Genomic DNA, 24606 nt, shown 5'->3' on the forward strand with positions numbered 1-24606 from the left:
AAGGTAGGAGAATGGCTGGTTAACGTCCATAGGCAATATTCTAGAAGACCCTATAGGTAAGGGTAAACACGGAAGATGTAGAAGATAAGAAGAAGGGCGGTGGAATATCTAAAAATAAAGTTGTTACCACCGCCACCGCATTGAATGCGCTGCAACTGCTTCTCTGGCCGCATTAATGGGAAAGTGATGCCTGAGCATCAGGGTTTAGCCTTACAGCTGCCTCCACAGACTTCATGAGAAGGGGATAAGACAAGTATTTAAATTAATGATATGATCCATACGTGGACGGTGGGGAGAAGAGGGTGAGAGATATAAAAGGAAAAGGAAGACATAAAAGAGAGGGGAGAAGGATAAAACACTATACACCTAACCATCCATAATTGTAATCTATCTTGGAAAAATATAATACAAGTCATCCTCGGCTTGTCCGAGGAGAAATTTTGTTAGATAAATAGTTCCTTGTATGCAACATGGGGATTGAGCCCATTATTTTTGTTATCCAACATCACTAGAACCTAGATTTCAAGCCCACTCTCTATAAATTTCATTGTGTTGGGCTCTTTGGGCCTATTCCCTTCTCACTGTTGGGTTTGGATGCAAATTGTGACCTTACAACCTTAGTTAGGTTAAATAAACTTATCTAATTCTCAATAGAAGAAAAAAAAAACCTTAAGCTTATATCTTATATCTTATTCTGGGTTCAATTTGGCTATGTGATAGAAATAACATGGGAAATATAATTGATAAATACAATAGGAAATCAACTAGGCATTTCTTTTGTACTAAAAAAAAAAAAACTTAATTGCATACTATAAATTCCACTATTATAAAAATTCTTAAATAATATGTACTTTTTTTTAAAGAAAAAAATAAAATGTACTTAAATATTCACTATTAGCTCTTTTAAAATGCAAGGATGAAAATGATTATTATTATCAAGAGCAGGGAAAGAAGTTCTCATTAAAGCTATGGCTTAATCCATTTCTACTTACACTATGGGAGTCTTCTAATTACCGATGAAGTTGTGTAATGAGTTGAATGCTATGGATGCGAGGTTTTGGCGGGGCAGGTCAACAATGAAAGGAAAATACATTGGAAGAGTTGGAGTGTATTATCTCAATCTAAGAAAGAGGGTGAAATGGGATTTCGGGACACAAGGAGCTTTGATTTGGCTATGTTAGGAAAACAAGGGTGGCAGCTTTTGCAAGATCATGAGTCTTTAATTTATAAGTGCTTTAAGGCAAGGTATTTTCATCGGGTCTCATTTTTAGAGGCCACTGATGTCCCTAATAGCTCATACATTTGGAAAAGTTTGATTGCTGCCCAACCGATCCTAAAGAGAGGCTGCTGTTGGCGGGTTGGGGATGGTGCCAGTATTCAGGCCTTGTCCTCTAAACAATAAACTAGCTCCCACAATTTCAACTTAAAAAACACAAAAAGAGTCCAATTTAGAAATATTATACAGATGGATCATATTTTTTTTTGGGGAAATTCATCAGCTTAAACAGAGTACAAAGGGAAATATAAAGAAACACATGGTAGGGTCCTTAAAAGGATAACATCCCTGTTATTACAAACTCAAACTAAAAGCTTGCAGAGAAGCTGAACGGTACAACAAACAAAACAAAACAAGCCAAACCATAGCTTATTCAAAGAAGGAATTTACTATAGTGTGCCTCAAGCTTAATAGCACACGTTATTAAACCAAAAGCAGCACATCAGTGCAAAAGCCCACTGACAACAATCAAGCAACGTCACACATTATTCCTTTTTAAAGTACCCAAACACTCCATAAAACTTTTAAAGTCTAAAACCCTCGACACAAACTGCAAAACCTCAAAGTCTCAGACAGACAATGTCACAACAACCCGAAACGGAACGAGCGGTGCTCCTCCGCGGGTACGAGCTCCGTCTCCTACGCTGCACCCTCACTTCATCTCCGGCGTCCGACTCTCCGCCGCCGCCTCCTCCTCAACCGCAGCCGTCCGATCATCATCATCATCATCAAACTCACTCTTCACTCCTCAACGACCTCCTCTCTTCAATCGAGTCCGGCGACTATCTCCGCGCCCTATCCTCCGACGCCGCCGCCGCACTCGTCCTCCAACATATCGCCGATGACGAGTCCGCCGACCGAGTCTACTCCGAGTTGCTCCGCCGAGTCGAGTCCTTCCTCGTTTCAGAACCGGAAGACGACGACGACGACGAGGACAAGGCTTATAGAGCGTTGATCGTGGTCAGTATCGCCGTCGCCGCGTTCCTCGCCTTCACTCAGTGCAACGTGACCGGGTGAGTCAGTGAAAAAAAATCGCAACTTTTTTTGAAATTTGAGTCTTGTCTAATTGTGTGATTTTGAATTTTTGGAATAATAGGCCTTTGAAGGAAATGGCAAAATGTCCATTGGCATTGAAGAAAGTGGGTGGTGGTAAAGGAGAAGATGAGGAATGGGAAAACTGGGCTCGTAATCAGCTAATGGCTGCTGGCTCTGACTTGCTTGGAAAGTTCTCTAATCTTCAGGTTGCTCTACACTTCTGAATCTAATTCTAATATTGCTTCAAAACTTCAATTTCAACTGTACTTATGTTTGGGGTCTACATGCTATGGATAATTCGATAATTACAATGGAGGAGGGTGGATTTAAATCTTGAACGTCTTTGTAGATGAACAAAGTTTCTCTCCATATTAGTTTGGAGAAAAACCTACAAACTTATGGTATATATTTATATTGATTGTGAATTTTGAAAATCTAACTTAGATTGCATGTTCTTATTACATTCTTAATGCTGACAAAATTTCAAGGAAATCAAAAATCAATTGCTATGTTATAAAATAAATGTTATAGTTTCAAGTTTTTGTAATCTAAAGTTGTATATGAAAAGTAAGTTAATTAATCAAATAATAAATAATATCTGATTTGAACGAAATTTGATATGCATGTTAAGAACGTAAGAAACATGAAATTCAATAGTTAGATTTTCAAAATTCACACCAAAAAAAGAAATATATGAGAAGTTTGAAGAGTTTCTACACAAACTAGTTTGGTGAGAAACTTTATTCCTCCGTAGACCCGCGAGGTGCCAATTTTAAGTTCAAATTTGAATGGTTGGGACTTTGTACAATACAATAGTAGATTGGATTGTAGAACAAACATTCAAACCGTTTTAAAGGAATCTCGTTCAACCTATTGTGTTATGTGGTCAATAAGATGATTATCTATGGTGGTCAATTAAGTTATTTAAAAAAAAATGTTGTATGATTAGTGGAAAATAATTTTCCATGTTCTTTCCTCTAGATCAAGTTGGAGGAAAATTCTGCCCCAGATTGCAGGGGATGTCTAAATTTCCATTTTGTTGTGGAAAAATTTACTCTTTGTTACACCAATGTACTACCAAGCTATTGTGCTTTTTAACTTGAATTTTTCATAATTTTATGAATAACATCAACTTAATTTATGGAAGGTGAAATTTGTTGACTGGATAATGGTAGCTTCTTTTTATTGGTAAATTACACATGAAGATAGTGAGTTTTGAACCTATAATCTCATTCTCTACTTATAATTGTTAGAGGAGGAGGTATCATTTGAGCTACGACTCATCGGAAACTGGGTAGTAGTATTGCCAATAGCCTTGTAGCTTGATTGGCATCTCCTAGTGTGTTTCTAACAGAGATGTCTAGGATTCAAATCCACCCTTCTAGCTATTGAATTCTCAAAAAAAGAAAAAGAAAAAAAAAAGGGTAGTAATATTTCATAACTATTATTATTATTGTTGTTATTTTGAAATCTTAGACAAGTCTTTTTTGCTGTAATGTAGTATTTAGTTTTTGCTAAGATGTTGCTCACGAGGACAAGAGACTTGTTATTTGGAGAAAGTGTGTCTTCAACGTATGGAATTAGTAGCATCTCGTGGTGGCTTGCTAGATTCATATTTCTTCAACAGAGAATTTTGGATGAGCGGTCGTCTTCCTTGTTTGATTTATTGCATGTCTATGTGGGCGAGACTCTACATCACTTTGACACTTTAGAAAAAGTAACGCGCTATTTTGGTTCAAGTTTACGCAATGAAGATGCTTTAGCAATCATCTCGATGGTTCATTTAGAAGCTGGAATAATGGAATACACCTATGGAAGAGTTGATTCTTGCAGGTAAATTTCAATAGGGGAAGCTATTTTCTTTGATGAACTAATTTGTGGTTTATTAAAAAAGGCCCAAAAAAGTAACTGGAGTCATGTTTATTTTAACTTGAAATAATGTTTGCACAATAAGCTATAATGTATTGGTTGATATTTAACTTGTGGGAACTTTTTTCAATATATATATTGTAAGATAATACAGAAGACTTTTTTTAATCTTCTTGTTAAGGAACCCTTGTCTTTAAATTTAAACACTTCACTTATCTTGTGACTTGTATTATTAGTTGATAAATGGGAAATTTATTTGTATGCCATATAAATTTGTATTGGAGACTGCATGCAATCCCTAATTTCCCTCTGAAGATGTGCTTCCAGTTGTTAGAACATCATTATGAGTTTAATGTGGAGGGATTATTACCCTAGGTATACTTGGCTGTCTTGAAATGGGATTTGGGTTTTTGATTACTCCTAGCTTCTCTTTATTTGCTGAGGTACCTATGTCATATCAGGCAACATTTTGAGTCAGCTGAAGTGGCAGCTGGGCTTCAGCTTTCTGTTACTGGGATTCTTGGCTTCCGTACTGTACATCAGGTAATTGAAGCACACATAGTTGGACTTTGCCAGAGATGCTTTCTTCTTAGCTTTACAGATCATTCTTGGATATAGGCACAACCTAAGGCACAGAGTGTACTTGTTACCAACACAAGCTCATCCAACAATGTCAGTAATTGCCCCTTAGAAAGCTCTGGTATCCAGGTCCACAAGTCTAGTGTTGGAGAAGATAATTTGCATCTACATCAACCTGAAACCTCTGACATATTGATGACCCCAAAATTGTTAGTGGATAATGATGAAGGAAGTAGATTGCAAGGCATTCAAAATGGTGGTCCTGCTACAGCCCCTTTGAGGGGGATCCAACAGGCAGTGATTCTGGCCCGATGCCTTCTTATTGAAAAGAGCACTCCACATGGTGAAATGCAAGGTGAGTTCTAGACACAAACTTCTGGTACTAGTATCTGCTGCATCTTGGTTAACATGATCAACGCAAAATAAACTATACTTTTACTGTATTTTCAAAATGCATGCTGTATCATTTCAAATTATTCCTTAACTGATATGAAAGATTGTATTAATAAACCAGACCGACTTAGATTTTTAGAAAGGGCAAAAAAATTGATTTTTGTCTTTGAACAGTTTGGGGAATGGAGGCTGAACTGCCTGTGGGTTCTCCTAAAAATGGCTTTCAATTTTTGAAACATTTTTTTGACAAAAAAGAAAAAAAAATCTAGTTAATAAGAGTTTTAGAATTAAAAAAAGAAGACATTGTTAGTAGTTCACTTGCCCATTAGTATCATCTTATATATATATATTACTACATCATTCAATATGTCTACTTTTTTTTTCCTCAATTAAAAAAAATGATCAATCAAGCATTGAAGAAGCTTATAGAGAGACAAGATTCAAGAAAAGAGAATTTTAAGTTAAAAATGAACAATGAAAGCCTGCAGCAAATAAATAGATCTGAAATTACATCGAAACATGATCTATCACGTCTTTCCTGCTTAGAGATCCACTTCAAAGCTGTTCACCACTGGGTTCAAGCAGTTAAAGTTCTATCTGCCACTGAAATGCTCAAACCAATCAGCATAACAGTTTCTGCTTCTATCATGGTCGTGACATATTTGTTTATTATCTTTTTTTTGATAAGTACATTTGTTTCTTATCTATAGGGCAAGGATCTCCTTTACTAGAGTTCCTTTTCCCCATTGCTGTCATTTTAATTATATTATAAAGTCATTTTCTGAGTTGAGGCCCTCCTCTTTTGGTTATTCAACAGCCCTATTTCTGTTTCAGGATGGGATATGGCTCCATTTATAGAGGCAATTGATTCTCAGCAGTTGTCATACTTCATTGTAAGTAGATAATTACTGCAATATGTATTTACTCACATTGCATTTAATATTTTTATAAATGAGACCATTTATTTCTTCAGTGATAAATCTGTTAAATGTTGAATCTTCTGATAAAAGTCATTGATAAGCCATTACAATGGGTACCACAATCAAGTATAAGAAATTTGAAATTTGGTCAAGACTTCATTATTATTAGTTGGGGCTTTCTTATACTTTAGGGGTTTGAGCAGTAACAGTTGGTTATGGGGCTTGCCATAAGATTAATTTACCTAATACTCCATATAGGGATGCGTGTTTTAACCAAGGTCATCTGGGCGTTAATGTCTTATAGATAACCAAGGTCATCTCGCATTCCTATTGAATTTTGATTCCTGCATGACTTGTTTAAAATTTTCCCCCTTTCAGATACGGTGTTTCTGTGACATCTTACGTATTCGATGGGAATCGACTCGCAGTCGCACAAAGGAGCGTGCATTACTGATGATGGATAAACTGGTATGAGGTGCATCATTGTTATTATGTTATTTATATTTTCTGCAGGATATCCAGTTGTTTTTCCAACTGAATACTTTTTCCTTCCTAATTTTCGAACTGCTGCCTGCTCTCTAAATTAAAGGTTTCCTGTGCAAGTTTTCATTTCTTTTGGTAGGGAAGAAATATTAAAGAGCAAAGACACCCATGGCAAAGTTAGTAATCCCATATACTATTAACAAAGAAAAAAAGAAGAAACTTTCTAAGATAAATTGGCCATTTGATTTCCCTGAACTTATCAGATACTCAGCTACTTGGTTTGCTGTCCCAGATTATGGTGTCAAGGCTTTATGTATTGGAGTCATATGAGGATCCACTAACAAGTTGCATGTTTTCCTTCATTGAAATTCATGATGAGCTTCTTTGCTACTACTTGAAATCTCGCAGTTTTGTTATTTCAGGCCTTACAAATCATCTCACAGCTTTTGCTTTTTATGGCTTGCCCCGTTTTAGTTGCTTCTGCTTCATAGACTTCTGTAATCTCTGATAATGTAGTTCTTGTTCTTCCATAATTAGATAGTGTAACCCTAGAAGAGAGAGGGAGTGTGTGTGCAAACATATGTAGATACACGGGTGTGGGTATGTACATGTGTATGTATATACTGACTTTGTACTCACCAGAGTCTGCACCCACTCAATGCTACCTGAGTAAGCATGAGGCCAAGTAAATATGATGTTGGATCTATTCAAATAATTCCTTCCTATATGCTCAACATGCTTTATTCTTTGTCAATTTGCAGTGTGGATTTTTTTAAGGCATAGAGTAACCCTTCGTATATATATCATTCTTACTTATCAAAAAAAAAATTTGCAGTGTGGATTATGCTGTTTATGTTATTGGTATTTGGCAGTCAGATTTAGCCATTTTTACCATTAACGTCAGCAATGTTGTCCCTTACACTTAAACTATATTTTATAAATTGTAAGGGGTTTGTCTTACCAAAGCCTGGTCTTAATTTTTATGCAACTGTTCAATGGCATAAGCATCAAGAAAGTTTCACCATTGCTGTGTTTATATCTGTCAAACTATTTTTGTGTTTCTCTAAAAGTGAGCAAAAGGAAAAAAAAATTGTGCAACTAGCATGTGAAACTCAGATCCTTACTGCCCATAGAGGTTTTAAAGATAAGATATTATTTATTATTTGGACAGGGACTTTTCTATAATTTATATTGGAGTGTGTACTATGCAACTCATGATCAGTAAGCTAAGTGTATGCATACTGGATTCACACGAGATAAGGGAGTGCACATAAAAGCTCATAATAAGGGAAGCTCATTGAAGCATCTTTTCAGAACTATATTTTTTTAGGTCATTGCTCATTAATTCCTACCTTGTTGGTTAATTAGGTGTTGACTTAATAAAAAAATGTTACTACTTACTAGATATCTGGTGTTTTTGTAGATTTCATGTGTTCTTAGGGTTGATTGATTGCTTTGATGTCCTCCTTTCTAGCTTCCCAATAGTCTTTTTTTTTTTGGGAAAGTTCATCCTATGAGGCAATCTAGTTTTTTAGCTCCAGTATATAAATAGTCCTCATTTATTTATCATTCTGTTATTATAAATCTCACAAAAAGATTCTGCACTATTACAGGTCCAGAGCGTCAGCGAGCCTTCTCCAGGAGTGGCACAACGAATTCCTTTTTGTTTTGGGGTTTATATCCCCACTATTCCTGCCTTGCGAAAGTACAAATTCACTTTCATTGCCTTTATACACTGTAACAACCCCCCCCAAAAAAAATCATTTTTCTATTGAGCAGATCTATTATTCTGTGTAGTATTTCATACTAAAAGCTCTTTTCTTGCTAGATTTGTATGCATGTTTAACTTCTCTTGATTTTTTTTTTTCTTATCAATTTTAGGGAATATGGTGAACTTTTAGTGCGCTGTCATTTAATTGGTGAGGCAGTTAAAATTTTCGAGGATTTAGAGTTATGGGATAATCTTATATTTTGCTACCGGTATGTTCATACTTGACAGCCCTTTATCTAAGTCAATTTCCTTCGTTAGTGTGTTTTTCATACTTTGTTGCTGGGAGTCTCATGTGAGACTGAATATGTAAATCAGCTTATTGGAGAAGAAAGCAGCAGCTGTTGAACTCATCAAGAAACGACTATCTGAAATGCCTAATGACCCCAGGTTATGGTATGTAAGTTACTTGTCTTTTCCTTTCTTTCTCCTTTTAGTTGAATTCATTTTCTACCTCAGCTAATGCAATCGAAGTTTGAAAGTTACACTGGCATGTTATTTTGGAAGCAAATATTCTTTTTGATATCAATCCTGATTTAAAGTGGACAACTAATAAGCTCAAAGATGAGTTCTTTCTGATCTGTTTTGACTGAAATGAACTACATTTATGACACAAAAATGTTAAAAAGGAAGACTATTTAATTATATATATGTATTTACACATGTTGGGCCTTTTCTAAATAATATTGTGCTTGTTTTGCAAAGCTTGTTGTATCAAATCATATTTACATGCCTGCTAATATCATAGAGGACATGGTATTTGTTAACTTGATATGGTAATGTTGTACTTTTGCCTACAACATGAAAGCTTGTATTCAGTTATTTGACTTATTTCATTCTTGCATTTATGGTATATATGTGTTTTTAAAGTTAAATTATGCAAAGAATTTCTGGTGAATGCCTCAGATGAAAATAATTCAAAAAAGACAAAGTGCTAAAAACTAAAAATCCTTGATGGTTAATCACTTGCACAGTGTTAATGTGGTGTTGGCATCATCTTGCAGGTTTCCTAGCCATCTAAATATCTTATAAGGGTCTCAGTTAGATTATTGGATCAATTTGTTTTACAATTTGACTATATCTCTCTCTCTTTCTAATCTTTTTGTATCCCTAGCTATGATACACATCAAGCATGTGCCTGAAAAATTGGAAGTGTTTGTTAAAAGCTACTGAATAAGCAATAACAATATTTATTTTTTTGGGGTGGAGGTGGGCTGAAAGGAGTGGTAGTTTGAATAATTATAGATTATCCACATTTTAGATGTTTTTGGTCCCAGTTAGATTATTGGATCAATTTGTTTTACAATTTGACTATATCTCTCTCTCTTTCTAATCTTTTTGTATCCCTAGCTATGATACACATGCAAGCATGTGCCTGAAAAATTGGAAACGTTTGTTAAAAACTACTGAATAAGCAATAACAATATATATTTTTTTTGGGGCGGAGGTGGGCTGAAAGGAGTGGTAGTTTGAATAATTATAGATTATCCACATTCTAGATGTTTTTATGTAAGTTAGATGCTTTTTTTTTTTTTTGTAGTTTTTAAATTTGGGAAGTGAGTTATGGAAGAAGGTATTTAAGGGATTTATATGTAAAAAAAAATGCAGGTTATCTACCAAAGGTTGTCTTTTATTTGGGTCTGAAAGTGCCCAAAAGTAAAGCTTTGCCTGTCTCATTATGTAATTTTTAAAAAGTGCATATATTTGAGATTCTTAAGGAAAAAAATATGTTAGGCTCATTCTTAAAATATGTGTATCATATGCAAGAAGGTGGTCCATTTGCTTATTACTTGGTTATTCATAGAAATATCAGCTTGCTTGCCTGTTTGTGTCAGTTTTATATATTCTTGTTCACTGCATCCATATCAGCTTATCTGTAAAAGACTTCTTCAGAGTTCTTTAAGAGTGGTATTTTCTGAATGCATTATTTTAGGTGATGAGAGAATAAATAGGAAAACACAAGTGGAATTGGAATCTTATGGTAATTACTTCTAAAACTTATTTCAATCAAGAGGGGTCTAAACTATTCTTATAGTGGTGTTGATTATTATTACTTAACATTTTCTTTAGCAGTTGCTATTTGCATGACTCAAATAATGCTAAAACTGAAATAGCATGCTGTGACCTTTATTTATTTATTTATTAAAATTATCTCACTTGCTTAAAATTTATCTTTGGGTTTGCAAACTATATCTTACTTGCTTAAAAATGATTCCTAGGTGTTCGTTGGGTGATGTTACAAATGACGATGCTTGCTACCAAAAAGCCCTGGAAGTTTCAAATGATAAGTCAGCTAGAGCTAAGGTGATTCCATTTCTTGCTATCAACCTTTTATCAGTATGCTTTTTATGTGGACTTTATGTTAATATTATCAAGTCTGCTTGTCAGCGATCCCTTGCTCGTAGTGCATACAATAGAGGGGACTATCAGACGTCTAAAATCCTTTGGTAATTTTCCTCTAGTGGCTTTTACTATATTATTTCTGTTATTTAGTACCGATGATAATATGTGTACTTCATGGCTGATTTGGTTTTCCAACAATTTTGTTGTGATTATTATGTTTCAGGGAATCTGCGATGGCCTTGAATTCTTTGTATCCAGATGGTTGGTTTGCCCTTGGGGCTGCTGCTTTGAAGGTGACTTATGTGATCTGCATTGTGTTAAATTCCCTAATTAAGGGATTTTTCCTTGCATTGAATTCTTCAATTTATCAGAAATTTCTGAATCTATTGCTGAATAATTGTTTCAGGCTAGAGATGTTCAGAAGGCTCTGGATGGATTTACTCGTGCTGTTCAACTTGATCCTGATAACGGGGAGGCTTGGAACAATATTGCTTGTTTGTACGCACCCTTTGCTGCGAGTCATCTTGCATTATTTCCATCCTGAAATATACTGCCTTTTGTTTTCTAATCTCAATACAGTGCTAATATCTTTTATTGAACTTTTACATAAAATTTCCTACTTCAATCATACAGCATTTTTTTTTTTTTGTATCTATAGATTTTTGATAAGTTTGTTTTTTTGACAATTATAATGGACTCCCTCCTTGTTTGGAATATTACAATGGCCTTTGCTGTCACAACAAAAGGGTCAATGGTGTCAATAACAGGATTTCTATTATCTAAAGATGAAACAGACTATTTTTTGCCTTCTTTTACTCAAAAGGATAGTATACTTGCTAGTGTGTAGTCTAGCTTATAAAACAGGAAGGGGGGGTTATTGTAATGTCATAAAACCTCACAAGAGATTGAGGTAACTTACCTTTTATTTTTTCATGGGGGCTTCCTCAATTATTTATCTTATTTTTGTCTTTGTTTCAAGAGATTTATTAAATGCATATACTTTTCAACAAATATTTTTAAATTGTATATAAAATATAAATTGCTGAAATTGCTAAGAGCTGGATTCTTAGTTTTATCCACCGCATAGCCTCTAAAATCCTGTCACCGAACCTTTCTTTCCAGATTAGTTGGTTCAGTGTCTGCTCTTAGATTGGAATCTAGCATTTGGTGGTTAGGATTTAAGACACTATGGGGTGGATAAAATTAAATATCCAGCTCTAAAATCTCATTTTGGCTTGGTTGTCTTTTATTTCATTACTTTCTTGATAAAGTAATTGTCTTATTTTTTTCCCGGTTGAACATTTTACCAGTGCAATAATGAATTCAGTTACTTATCAAAAAATAATAAATTTAGTTTGAACTACGTGTTTAAGCCATAAGTTGAGTCAATTCTGTAGGGGCTTCGTTAGGATTTTTAGAGATGTGATGGAAACAAGTATACCATAGGTATCAGGAACAAAGGTTTTGTTTCAAGGCTTTGAGATGGTGGAAGCAAGGAAATGAGGTGTTGTTTTCATTCATTTATAGAAAATAAGCTGATTATTTGTTTTTGTTGAAACAGTCTCCTTTGTGGCGAATTATTAAATGCAATTTTTTTACCTTGAGATACTGGCAAGTCATTTTATATGTGCTTTGCATTACATGTTAATTAGAGTCCCTCTCTTCCTCTTAACAACATGAAATACTAAAGGTTATGTTTTGAATGCAGACTAAGTTTAGTCATTTTATATTTTTTCATAACTGAAAGTCATTTGTGATTAGTTGTCATTCAAGAATTAATATTGTGAATACTTGTTTGTTGTTAAATTCCTCTAACTGGCTTTTATAAATTATATGCATGCCTTTATATTTTTTTTAGAGGATAAATTTTTGCAACTTACCAATTATGCAGGCATATGATCAACAAGAGGAGCAAAGAGTCTTTCATTGCGTTTAAAGAAGCTCTTAAGTTCAAGTTTCGTCTTTCTTCCCTATATTATAATGATGTTTCTGCGCACACTCATGCGCGCACACACACATTTCTAATTTTTGGATTTGCAAACATATGAATATGTGGTGACCAAACGTGACTTGGTGACAGGCGAGATAGCTGGCAGTTGTGGGAGAATTACTGTCATGTTGCTTTGGATGTGGGCAATATTGATCAGGTAAGTGCTTTCTTTTAGCAAAGTAGTGCATTCTTCTAAGTCTTCCTTTGGAGGCTTCATGTGATACAGCCCTTAACAATGGGGTACTTTGTCAGGCCATAATATGAAGGATTTTAGTTGGCACACTGAAACATTGTGCTAATTAAGTATACAAACCTGACCTATGGTTCATTCTTGCAGCTTAGCTCAAGCTCTTTTTTTGAATGGTCTACATCCTTAAACTTTTTTGATAAATTACATCCTTAAACTACATGGAACCACCCTCTCTGCTTGAGATGGCCCTGTTAAACAATTATTCTAGGTTTACAAATTATGTTTATCCGAATATATATGTTCAACCTGATGTTGTTAGTTCGGTGGCAGTTAATATTGCTTACCTGGAAGCTATCTCCCTCTGATAAGTAATAGAAATAACTCCATCAAGCAAAGAATTTGGGAGGACATGGATGAATTGATTTAAGGGTTACCAAATGAAGAAAGATTTTCAATGGGAGACCATCTAAATGGTCTTTTTGGAAAAGATAGTAGGGGGTTTTGAAAGAGTTTATGGATGCTAGAGATATGGAGTAAATTGATGGATGAGCTCACTAAATTGATTCAAGATGAAGTTCATTGGTGTATGCTTTTTGCACATGATATAGTTTTAGTGGATGAAATTGTGAAGTTAATGTTAAGTTAGAAATTTGAAGAGATGGTTTGCACTCTAAAGCCTTTTGGCTAAGTAGGACTAAAATAGAGTACATATAATATAAATTTAGTAAAAGAAGAAACAAAAATGAATGGATGACGAGATTGAAGAGGATGTGAATCATATGATAAGTGCAAGGTGGATGAAGTGGAGAAACACATCAGGAGTAGACTGTTATACGACCATTCGATGTGTAGACTGTTATACGACCATTTGTACTCTATAGTATTGAATGTTGGAATATTAAAAAGTAACATGTTTATAGCTGAAATGATAATATTATAATTAGGATTTGATATGAGGAAATTAACTTAAAGGTAGGGGTGACCCTTATTGATGAGAAGATGAGGAAGAGTTGCATGAGATGGTTTAGTCATGTACAAAGAAGAACGATTAATGTACCTGTGAGAAAGATTGAGTTGATTCAAGTTGTGGGAATGAAAAAAAATAGGTAGAGGAAAACCTAAAATAACATTAATAGCAGTACAAAATGACATCAATTAAAGAGGTAATAGAGAGAATGACTTTGGATAGAATCAAGTGACAAAAAAGAATTCATGTGGCTGACCTTTCCTAGTTTGTTGAAGATCACTAGTCAAAATATTTTGGGAATAAGGCTTGGTTGTTATTTTAAAATAACATGACTGGGCATAGTTACAAGTCTGCTTGACTTTGGGAAAAAAGGATTTAACTATTCTTTAAAAAGATATAAAATTCTATGATGTTGGAATGTGGTTTGATGGAAAACCAATAATTAAAGGCTTCATCTTCAATACAATTTTCTCACTTTCTATCAGATGGACTAGCTTAGGCCTTTCAATTGTTGGCCATTTTTTTTCATATTTAACCGTCCTTTGCATAGTTGTTACATGTGAAAATGCTTGTTTAGGCCATGAAGTTGATTTAGAATTTTTTTTATGGTGGCATCATTCTAATTGTCTATATGTCCTTGTTTTTCATTTATATATTGGCTCTTTTAGGCTCTGGAAGCTATACAGAAGGTTTCAGACATGACTAGTAATAAAAGAATTGACATTGAATTATTAAAGAGGATTATGATAGAGGTGGAAAGAAGGGCTTCAACTGATCATTCTGGATCTCCTGTGATGACCAATGACGATAATTTTACTGATCAAGATTGTCCAGCTGATTCTCAAATAGACCGTCTTAATCTTAATGAGTCAACAAATGCAGAGTCTGTGGAGAGAAGGTCAAGGGAAACTGAGCATTTGGAGATTCTTGGGAAAGTTTTACAGCGGGTATTCAAATACTTTCATGATTATCATCTGGTCTTACTTTTTCTTCAGTACCAATTGTGGAGTCCTCTCCCTGCCTACTTGGATTTGTGTTTACTGTCATATATTTTGGAGTTTTTGTTTTGTTTTTCTTCTAAATGCATATGGGGCCATTCTTGAATCAAGTCGGTGCACCAATTGATCATTGCCATGCTAAAATGAACGCATATTAGTGCATATAGCTATTGATCTATGCTTATTCGTGCTGTGGCAATTCTATTTGTAATCTAACATTCCATTTGTTTTGGTGGAAATTTCTTTATTTTCTGGTGTCGATATGGCGTACTATGAAAGTCAATGGAAATTATTTTCTGTGGTCAACAGAAAATGAGCTGTTTAGGGTGGTAAATGTTTCCTCTTTTTGAAGGTGGAAAACATTTTTTTGGGCTAACTCGAGTCGTGGAAAGTTAGACGCACCTCACAGCAACAGTAACAATCTCTTCTCTCTCTCTCTCTCATCCCTGTGACCACCATACACCCACCCCACACATGACCCCAAATCCTAACCCGCAGCTGCCTGTCTGCAAGTGCCACATCTCCTCTCCACACCCACCCTGTTACATTCACTGGCTAAAACCATGGCACCCATCACTCATTCCTTCACATCACTGTCATCCTATGACAATGCTCCCTAGGAAAGGAGGTAGGTGCATGTTAAGAGAGAAGTAATTGGTGAGAGTGAACGAGAGAGAGAAGGAAAAAAAAAAAAAAAAAAAAAAAAAAAAAAAAGAAAAAAAGAGAAAGATAAGGATGTACAGTAGGTAGTGAAAGAGAAAAAGGTTAGAAAAAAAAAAAAAAAAACGAGGAGAAAGAAATAGAAAAGAGAGAAGATATGATGGGGTGAACATGTGATTTAAAAGAAAGAGAGAGGAGAAAGGAAAGAGAGAAGATAAGGAGGAATGAATGGGCAGAAAAGGATAGTAATAGGTGGGTAAGGGGGGAAAAAGAGAAATAAAAATGGGTTTGGGAAATTTATTTGTTTTTAAAATGATTTCCATAAGAAAGTTGTAAATATGTAGAGAATAATTATTATTAGCTTTATTTGTTGTTATGACTTTTATGTTTGTGAACTAGTAAATGTGTACATGGAAAAAGGTTGATTTTCTAGTTGCTCTAAACAATATTCATGTTGTGAATGAAAGTGTTTGTTTCTATAATTATATGGAAACTGAAATATTAACGATTTTCTATAATTATATGGAAACTGAAATATTAACGATTTTCTGTACAAGCCAAGCATTGCAAAATGTTTTTGGATCATTTACAGGGTTGTGACCAAACAGTGGAAACCAAGTAATTTTTCTAGAAATTGTATTTCTATTTATCAAAACAAATGGAGCGTAACTTGTTCAATAACTTATTTTATACTTTTTGGGATTTTTTTATGAAAAAAAAAAAATCTTTGGTTTCGTTCTTGTAGTGCTCCCTTGGGAACTGAAATATTAATGATTTTTGTGTGACTCAAACAACACATTTTTTTCTGATAATTTCCAAGGTTTTGACCAAACTCAGGAAACCAATTAATTTTTGTTGAAATTGTATTCTTTCCATCAAAACAAATGGAGTGTTACTTGTTCAATAACTGATTAAGCTCATATTTGGGATTTTACACAATGTATTTCAATTTCTACTTTCGTACAATTTGTTCGCTTTAGCTCTTGAGCTTTTTGTATATTTTCATGTCCAGAGTGTTCATCATCATGAACACGATGTGCATTTTATTCAATAAAAGTTTTATTACCTAAAAAAAACCTTGTTCAATAACTGATTCTATATGTTTTGGGATTTTTTAAAAAAAAAACTTTGGTTTTGTTCTTGTGGTGATCCCTTGGTTTCATTCTTATGGTTCTTTTAAGTAGGATCAGCACGGCTTCTCATTACATATTTTGAATTGAGTATTTCTCTTTCTGATATAGATGGTTCGAAATGATGGTAGAGCAGACATCTGGGGCTTATATGCAAGGTGGCACAAAATCAAAGGAGATTTGACGATGTGCTCTGAAGCCCTCTTAAAGCAAGTTAGATCATATCAGGTATCACTGGCAATGACTAGTACATCCTTTTTCTGATGGAAAAAAGAAGAAGCTTTGTTTGATTAATTTTAGTGCAATTCACTGTTTTTCCCCCTTTCGGTTAGTGTGCCCTTTCTGAAAGCTGTTCTTAGTATGCTATACATTTAAAGAGGAATAACTGAACAGATTATCTATTTAGTCTTATCAAATAATTTGTGAAGGACATTTCCTAGATTTATAGAGTTATGAGAAAGGAGCACCACAGGCGCCTATATCATGTACTTCTTTTAATAATATAATTTTGAATTATGAAGTCTTAAAGTGTTTTAGTTAATGTATTTGATATTTCTTTATTTTTGATGTACTAGATAGGTTATTATTAAAACATTGCCAGTCTTATGTCAGTTATGTGTCATACTCTGATCATTGTTTCTATTGTGCCAAACTTAAATTCATAATGCTCATGTCAAACTCAGATTAATGACCCCCAAATTATTGTCATTGTACCACCTGTGGCAAACTAGAATCATCCTGTGGGGGGAAGATTTGTAGTATCATTCTGTGGGAGTTTGTTAATAGCGCATAAAATAGGGTTTTGGCTTGGATCTTTGGTTACAGTGAACTAGAGTATGATCCCATAGAGCTTTTCTTTCTTGCCTTCTATATGTTAAGTATAGAGGAGACTGATACATCCATGGAAGAGATTGTTACTACTTCGTAAATTCACCTTTTTCGAGATTTTTTTTTAATGGAACGCACTTGTGAAGTCCAATTGAAATAAAAGTTGTGATTTTAAAGGTTTAGTTCTCTGTGTCTTAGGTTAAAATATTTTTTAATTGTCCCAGCCACCTTAAAAAACATTTGGATTCAAGTGCAAAATTGTAATTTTGGCAATCCCTATGAAATAAGGGCATTTTGGTAGTTTAGTTGAGTCTAGAATTTTCTAGGATGTCCTAAGTATTAAAGGTTTTATGTTTTTAGAGTCCAATTTAGTCTTTTATCTGATTTTCAGTTTACTAAGTCAAACTAGGAGTCTTAATACTACTCTAGTCCAAGAAAGAATCAGTATATTTATTTGTGATCAATGCACTTGAAAATGGATGGAGTTGATTTATAGAAATATCGAGTGTTTTGAGCATTGAGTGATGTTGACCCTCGTATGTTCTCCCATTCTCTTCTCTTTCTTGTGGTATTGTTTAAACCGTTTCTTTTACCTATCAAAACCTTAAAGCCCTACATACTTCTCTCAAATAGATGTAAGAAAAAGTCTAATCATACCATACCATAATCACATAATCCTTTTTTAAACAATCTAAACTCTGGATTAATAAAATTCTCCTAACACTAAACCTGCCACAAGTACATGCAGACAAATCCCCAAATTGCCCTATGTCAATTTGGTATCAAAGATACCAAAGCCAGGTTCCTACCAAAAGTTCTTTGCTGTAATTTTCTTCCCCAACCACTTGACAAATCTTCTCATCCAAGATAATGCTGACTAATGCAGAATTTTTTTTTTTTTGATAGGTAATAAAGATATATATTCAAGAACAATACCTTATGCAGAAAAACATAAGGCAAAGAGATAAATACAAAGGGAAGAGTGAGAGTAAAAAGATTAAAAATAAAAATAAAAATAAAGGAAAAAGAAAAAGAAACTAAGTACACAGAAGAGAGCTAAGGAACATAGAGAAAGAATCACTAGAAGTGAGTCCCCAAGCCCTAGACTAGTCAAACAAAGTGCCACTGAAATAGGCCAAAAGTTGGCCATCTGAACTTTCCATATCCTCAAACGCCCTCTTATTTCGCTCCCTCCAAAGACACCACATCAAGCATAATGGAATTAAATTCCAAATGCTAGACAAATGTTTTCCAAGCCAATTCCACCAGCCGAATAGATTATCTGCAACCGAACCAGGCAAGACCCAATAAAACCCAAAAGATCTAAACACCAAACTCCACAGCCAATGAGCCTTTCCACAATGTAGTAACAAATGATCCGTCGTTGCCCCATTACTGCGGCACATGATACACCAGTCTACAAAATCGAACCCTCTACCCCTCAAATTATCACTTGTAAGGATCTTATCTCATACAGCAGTCCACACAAAGAAGGAAACACACCGAGGAGCCTTAACCTTCCAAACACATTTCCAAGGAAACATAATGGGAAAGGGGCTTCTCAACTTATTGTAAAACGAACAAATATTAAAGTCCCCATTCTTTGTCAACTTCCATTGCATACGATCTCCGTTCTCAGTAGGAGGAAGATTAGAGCTCAAGGTACGGAGAAAATCATCCACGCCACCCATTTCCCAATCATTTGGTCACCGAGTAAAGTGAACATTCCAGCTTCTCTGCTCCTCTATCCCCAACCGTTCAAGAGAAGAGGCCACCGATGCCTCTTTATTGGATGCAATCCCACACACACTCGGAAAAGTCAATTGAAGAGGAGAATCCCCACACCATTGATCTGTCCATAGCTTCACTCTATCCCTCACCCCTACCTCAAAGCGAATATTCTTGCTAAAATCCTCCCATCCCATGCGGATACTTCTCCACAAGCCACACCCATGCACCCCTCTACCAAGTTTAGGACTTCTCAATACTATTACAAAACAAAGAAGGATTTAAACCAGTTCTGTGAAAGGGAGTGTTCCATGCAAGAAACTTTGAGTAATCTGACAGTTGCTATTTGACAAAGTAACTTGCTAGAACAGTAGTTCATTAAGAACTTAGATATTCTAAGTTAACCCATGTTTGTCCCCACCCTTGTCTGCAAACATTGTACCTGTTATCCCTTTGAAAATTGATGGATATGGCAATACCAATTTGCTATCACAGAAACCTCAATCAAGTGTTGGTTCAATGCATCTATGTGTTATATTGAAGAGCAAAATCCAGCCTTTCAAGTCACATTTCCAATTCCAAGAACAACCAAAGGAATACCTTGCAAGGATAATGGAGACCGCAACGGAACAAGTTGAGCATAAGGTTGATCATGGTAAAGTCAAGACCGAGGAAGATATTGATATTATTGCTATATGTCAATTCTAGGACTGTAAGTTGAGTAGTCCTCTAGTCATTGATTTTATCATTCCAAATGAATTTAGTGTGATAGTGGGCAAAAAAAATCATTATTCTTAATGCTTTCGAAGGTGATGAAGATTTGGTGCAAGTTTCAAGTTCAAAGGTTGTTATACTTCAACACTAAAACTCAAAGCTGAGTTCTCCCTAGCTGGGGGAGAATGCTAACAAATATTCAAGATTTATGTTATGGGACCCACATGTGAAGTCCAATTGAAGTAAAAATCATGACATTTTAAAGTTCTTGTTTTATGTGTCCTCGGGTTAAAATAGTCTTTTACCAGATTTTTAGTATACTAGTCAATGGAGTCTTATCACTTCTAGTACAACAAAGAGTCCTTATATATATTTGTGCTCAATGTACTCAAAGATGGATGGAGTTGATAATAAAAATATTGAGTGTTTTTGAGCATTAACGCATCTTGACTTTTGTGTGATGTTCTTCATTTCTCTCATCTTTTTCCCTTCTCTTTCTTTTGGTTCTGTTCATACAATCCTATATACCATTAAATTTATTTTCTTCCTTCTTCCTTACAACCACAATTCAAGTCCCTTTTTTTGCCTATTAAAACCCCAAAACCCCAAATGTAATTCTACCAAATAGCCATTAAACAACTCATCAAGCCAGCTTTTAATTCCCTTTTACCCCATAGCCCTTTCTTCAATAACTCTAAAGCCTAGATCCATAAATTCTCCAAATTCTAACCCCACCACAAGCACACATAGACAATTCCCCACTAGGGACTTAGCTTAAACTCTGGTTCATGTGAATGAGAATTTCTGAGCATGAAACTCTTATTTTGGCCATGAGATGCTTTCTGTGATTGCCCGCAAGGGGCTCAGTATGTTTTTTTTTTTTTCCTTTTGATTGTTGGTGGATATTATAGTTTCCTTTCTCTGCATCAAATTTTACTTTAGACGAGAAAGCTATAATCACATTATTAACACATTATTCTCTCTCTCAGGGATCTGATTTATGGAAAGATAGAGATCGTTTTAAAAGTTTTGCACAAGCCTCCTTGGACCTTTGCAAGGTGTACATGGAAATTTCTTCATCTACTGGTAGCCGTCGGGAACTCCTTGCAGCTGAGATGCATCTAAAGAACATAATTAAACAGGTAAGATGTTTATATTTTGATGTTTGAGAACACCTTTTCATATATATATATATATGTGTGTGTGTGTGTGAGTGTGTGTGTGTGAGTGTGTGTTAATTTAATAGTTATGATGGTGGATGGGGAATTTGAACCTAGGATGTCTCTATTGGAAACATCAAGAGGTGCCAATTGAGCTACAAGGCTCTAAGCAAGAAAACTTTACTTTGGAACAATGTTCTATATATATATATTTTATCTTACTAAATTGTGTGTAGAACTTTAAATTAGCTTAGCTGCTATGCTGGTGTAACCATTTTTGCATGACAATATGTAGGTCAGATCGCCTTTTAATTTGTCAATCATTTTGTAAAGTTGGATTTATAAGATTCATTTATAAAATCACAGGCGGAGAGCTTCTCAGACACAGAAGAATTTAAAGGTCTTCAGGCTTGCCTTGATGAAGTGAAGATGAAGCTCCAATCCAGTCCTGTGCCTACCTAAAATTATTTGATGATGCCCCTTGGATATGTTATTTACCTTCTTAACACAAGGTTGGACCTACAGTTACAACATCTTGGTTCATACCATTGTCCAAGGTATGAACATGAAATTTTTTGATAGTGGCAGCTTCTTCCTGTCTTTTGTCTTAAAGCGGCACTGATGCTTATCTTTATGATGAATTACCTTCCATAGTTACCATGATAGCTTTAAATTATATAAATAAGAGAAAATGTTGCTTCAGTATGTTGTCTTTTTTCCCCCCTAGAAAAAAAGATCCATCACTGACCCCAAAATTTTTGGACTATGTCTTGGTTGTCTTTGTGTTATCGAATTTAATGCAAAGAAATAAATGTGTTACCTGCATGGGTAACACTGAACTCTAGTTCAAATGACACCTCTCCTTTTAAGAGCAAAGTGGAGGTTAAGGTTGTAGGTTTGAGACCCACCGAGAACATGTATAATTTGCTGATAAAAAAAAAATTGTTTCATGCATGGTTGATATACGGGGATGGGACCTTTCCTGATTTTGCACTTTGTCCTCTTTTCATTTGCAGGGATATTGGAGTTTAGAATGCAAGCCTTTTTGATGGATGTTTGTATGGTGGCAAAAGAATACAAGTACATGATATAGCCAAATTCTTTTGATCATAATTGCTTCTTTTGCTTCCCAAGGCGAAGAGTAGATGAATGGATGAATGCCTACAATTGATTTTACTCATGAATTAAACGGATGAATTTAACGGTTGACCATCGGATTGATCACTTCTGGGTATCTCTTAGCTTCACCACCGCGGCAGGGGGGAAGGAAAGAGAAGAAGAAATCGTGGAGTTCAGCCATTGTTGTATCTATATTCAAGTGTTTGATAATGGACAGCAGCTGTACTTCGATAATAGTCCCTAGGAAATTAAATAGAATTTAAAAAAATTGTGAAAAAGTGTGGTTCTGAAACCACCTAACCATTTAATTTACGAGATGTGCTTTTCCTAAGAATTTTTTCTTTATAAAAAAAAAAGTTTTTATTTTTTGATAAACAAAAAAAAAAAAAATTATGATAGGCCAGATTTGGATGTCTTTTACTAAAGGAGAAAGATGGATTACTTAGTTGTCAATATTTTCGTTGCCACCATAACCATCTTACTGTCTACCAGCACCATCATAATTCTACCACCACATCAAGCTCTTGCATTTCCAGTTTTGAGTTTGAATAATATATGGGGGATTTGAAATGAATAAGAAATATATTAGAAAAGGATAAGAATTGCTCGAGGTATTTTGTAAGTAGGATACATTAGCTATCTCAGATGATCCATTGAAATATTTAGGAAACTGCAATGCATGTGAATTATATAGAAAAAATTAATTAAAGGTTGAACTAAGAAACCCTATAATTAATAGTTTAGAATTCAAATTATTAGAAATCCAAATTATAATAAAAAGGTCATACTTGGTGCACAAAGTTGTCGCGTTTGCAAGGTCTAAGAGAGGTTACGGAAGATAGTTTTACTCCAATTATATTTGATGCAGCCTATTGGAGCTATCGAATTTAATGTAAAAAATATGTATGTTACATGCACGGGTGACAATGAACTCTAGTTTAAATGACACCTCTCCTTATAAGAGCAAGGTGGAGGATAGGGTTGTAGGTTTAAGAACTAGTGGGTACAAGTATAATTTATTTATTTTTTAAAAAAATTCATGCATGATTGATATACAGGTATGGGTGATGGGTCCTTTCCTGATTGTGCAATTTGTCCTCTTTTATTTGGAGGGATATTGAAGTCTAGAATGCAAGTCTTATTCATGGATGTTTGTAGGGTGGCGAAGAATACAAATACATGATATATTCTTTTTACCATAATTGACTCTTTTTTTTAAGTAAGGAGAAGCAAAGAAGTAGAAGAACGCCTATAATTGATTTCTCTGATGAATTAAACTGTTGACGATTGGATTGATCACTTCTGGGTATCTCTAAGCACCACTAACCAAAGGGAAGGAAAAAAGAAGAAGAAAGAAACTGTAGAGTTCAGTCTTTCTTTCATTTTTTTTTTTTTAAATTTTAATTTTATAAATTTTATGTAAGAAATTTTTGTATTAATAAAGACTACTTGATGAAAAAAAAAGAAAAAGAAAAAAAAACGAAATAGCCGAAACAATACAAGGAAAACTAATTATTATGTACAAGAAAGAAGAGAATCTATAACTGTACAAACCCAAAATGAGACTTCTAATTCATGGAAACCCACATCGCTTAGGGAAGCACGTGAGGATATGTTTATAAGGAGTGATTTCTCTTTAATGTGTAGAGGTTTTTTCCCCACTTTTATGGGTATGGGCCCCAAAGTGAACAATATTTACATAGTTAGGGTGGGGTCGTTACAATAAAATTAAGAGTTTTTACCAAATGGGTAACCACTTTAAAGAAAGCTGCTTAATTTTTTTTGGCCAAGTCAGGGGGTTCATGAACCCCCTTGGCTTAACTAGTGCCACCCCTAATCATTCTCCTTATCAACATATGTTAATTATGGAGTTAATAAATTGTAATAAAAAAAAAAACTTAAATTTGATTTGAGATAAATTACACACACACACACATATATATAGCCGGGTTGGGTTGGATCTTGGCGGTTTGAAACCACCCAACCTGACCTGCCACTTTAATAGTTATATTCACTCAGCCACTTGGAAATGAGCATGGTATACATGCACACACACACACACATATATAGCCGGGTTGGGTTGGATCTTGGCGGTTTGAAACCACCCAACCTGACTTGCCACTTTAATAGTTGAATCTACCCAGCCACTTGGAAATAAGTATGATATACATGCGAGGTGATGTGGAGCAAAGTGGGCAGGTGGATTGAGTTGATTGCAGCACATGCCTACAAGTGATAGATAGTTCTCTTCTTTTGGGACAAAATTTGACTATAAACATGACTAGTACTATCATTTTCAATTAATCTATTAGGTAAAGATCTATAAAGTTATCCATGTATATTATTTAAACATATCACGTGACTTCTTTAAAAAGTTATATGACTGAAACTACATATGAATTGTTTATTTAGTAGTCACATAATAGGATGAAGTAAAATAGCTCTAAACATATTTG

At 34.8% G+C, this 24606-nt stretch overlaps 1 protein-coding gene across 1 annotated transcript; it reads left to right on the forward strand.

The window, feature by feature from the left end:
• Nucleotides 1-1631: 1631 nt before the first annotated feature.
• On the forward strand, nt 1632-22546 carry LOC142628319 (uncharacterized). Its single transcript, XM_075802417.1, has 21 exons — nt 1632-2289; nt 2373-2517; nt 3813-4144; nt 4642-4723; nt 4799-5114; nt 5987-6045; nt 6451-6540; nt 8169-8260; nt 8437-8535; nt 8642-8719; nt 10543-10627; nt 10712-10770; nt 10890-10959; nt 11073-11164; nt 12558-12620; nt 12747-12813; nt 14482-14760; nt 16713-16829; nt 20861-21013; nt 21398-21588; nt 22048-22546. The coding sequence occupies exons 1-20, from the start codon at nt 1856-1858 to the stop codon at nt 21491-21493; spliced, it is 2808 nt and encodes a 935-aa protein (XP_075658532.1). The 5' UTR covers nt 1632-1855; the 3' UTR covers nt 21494-21588; nt 22048-22546.
• Nucleotides 22547-24606: the final 2060 nt, after the last annotated feature.

This window comes from Castanea sativa, chromosome 3 (assembly GCF_040712315.1).
Source record: "Castanea sativa cultivar Marrone di Chiusa Pesio chromosome 3, ASM4071231v1".
NCBI classification, from domain to species: domain Eukaryota; kingdom Viridiplantae; phylum Streptophyta; class Magnoliopsida; order Fagales; family Fagaceae; genus Castanea; species Castanea sativa.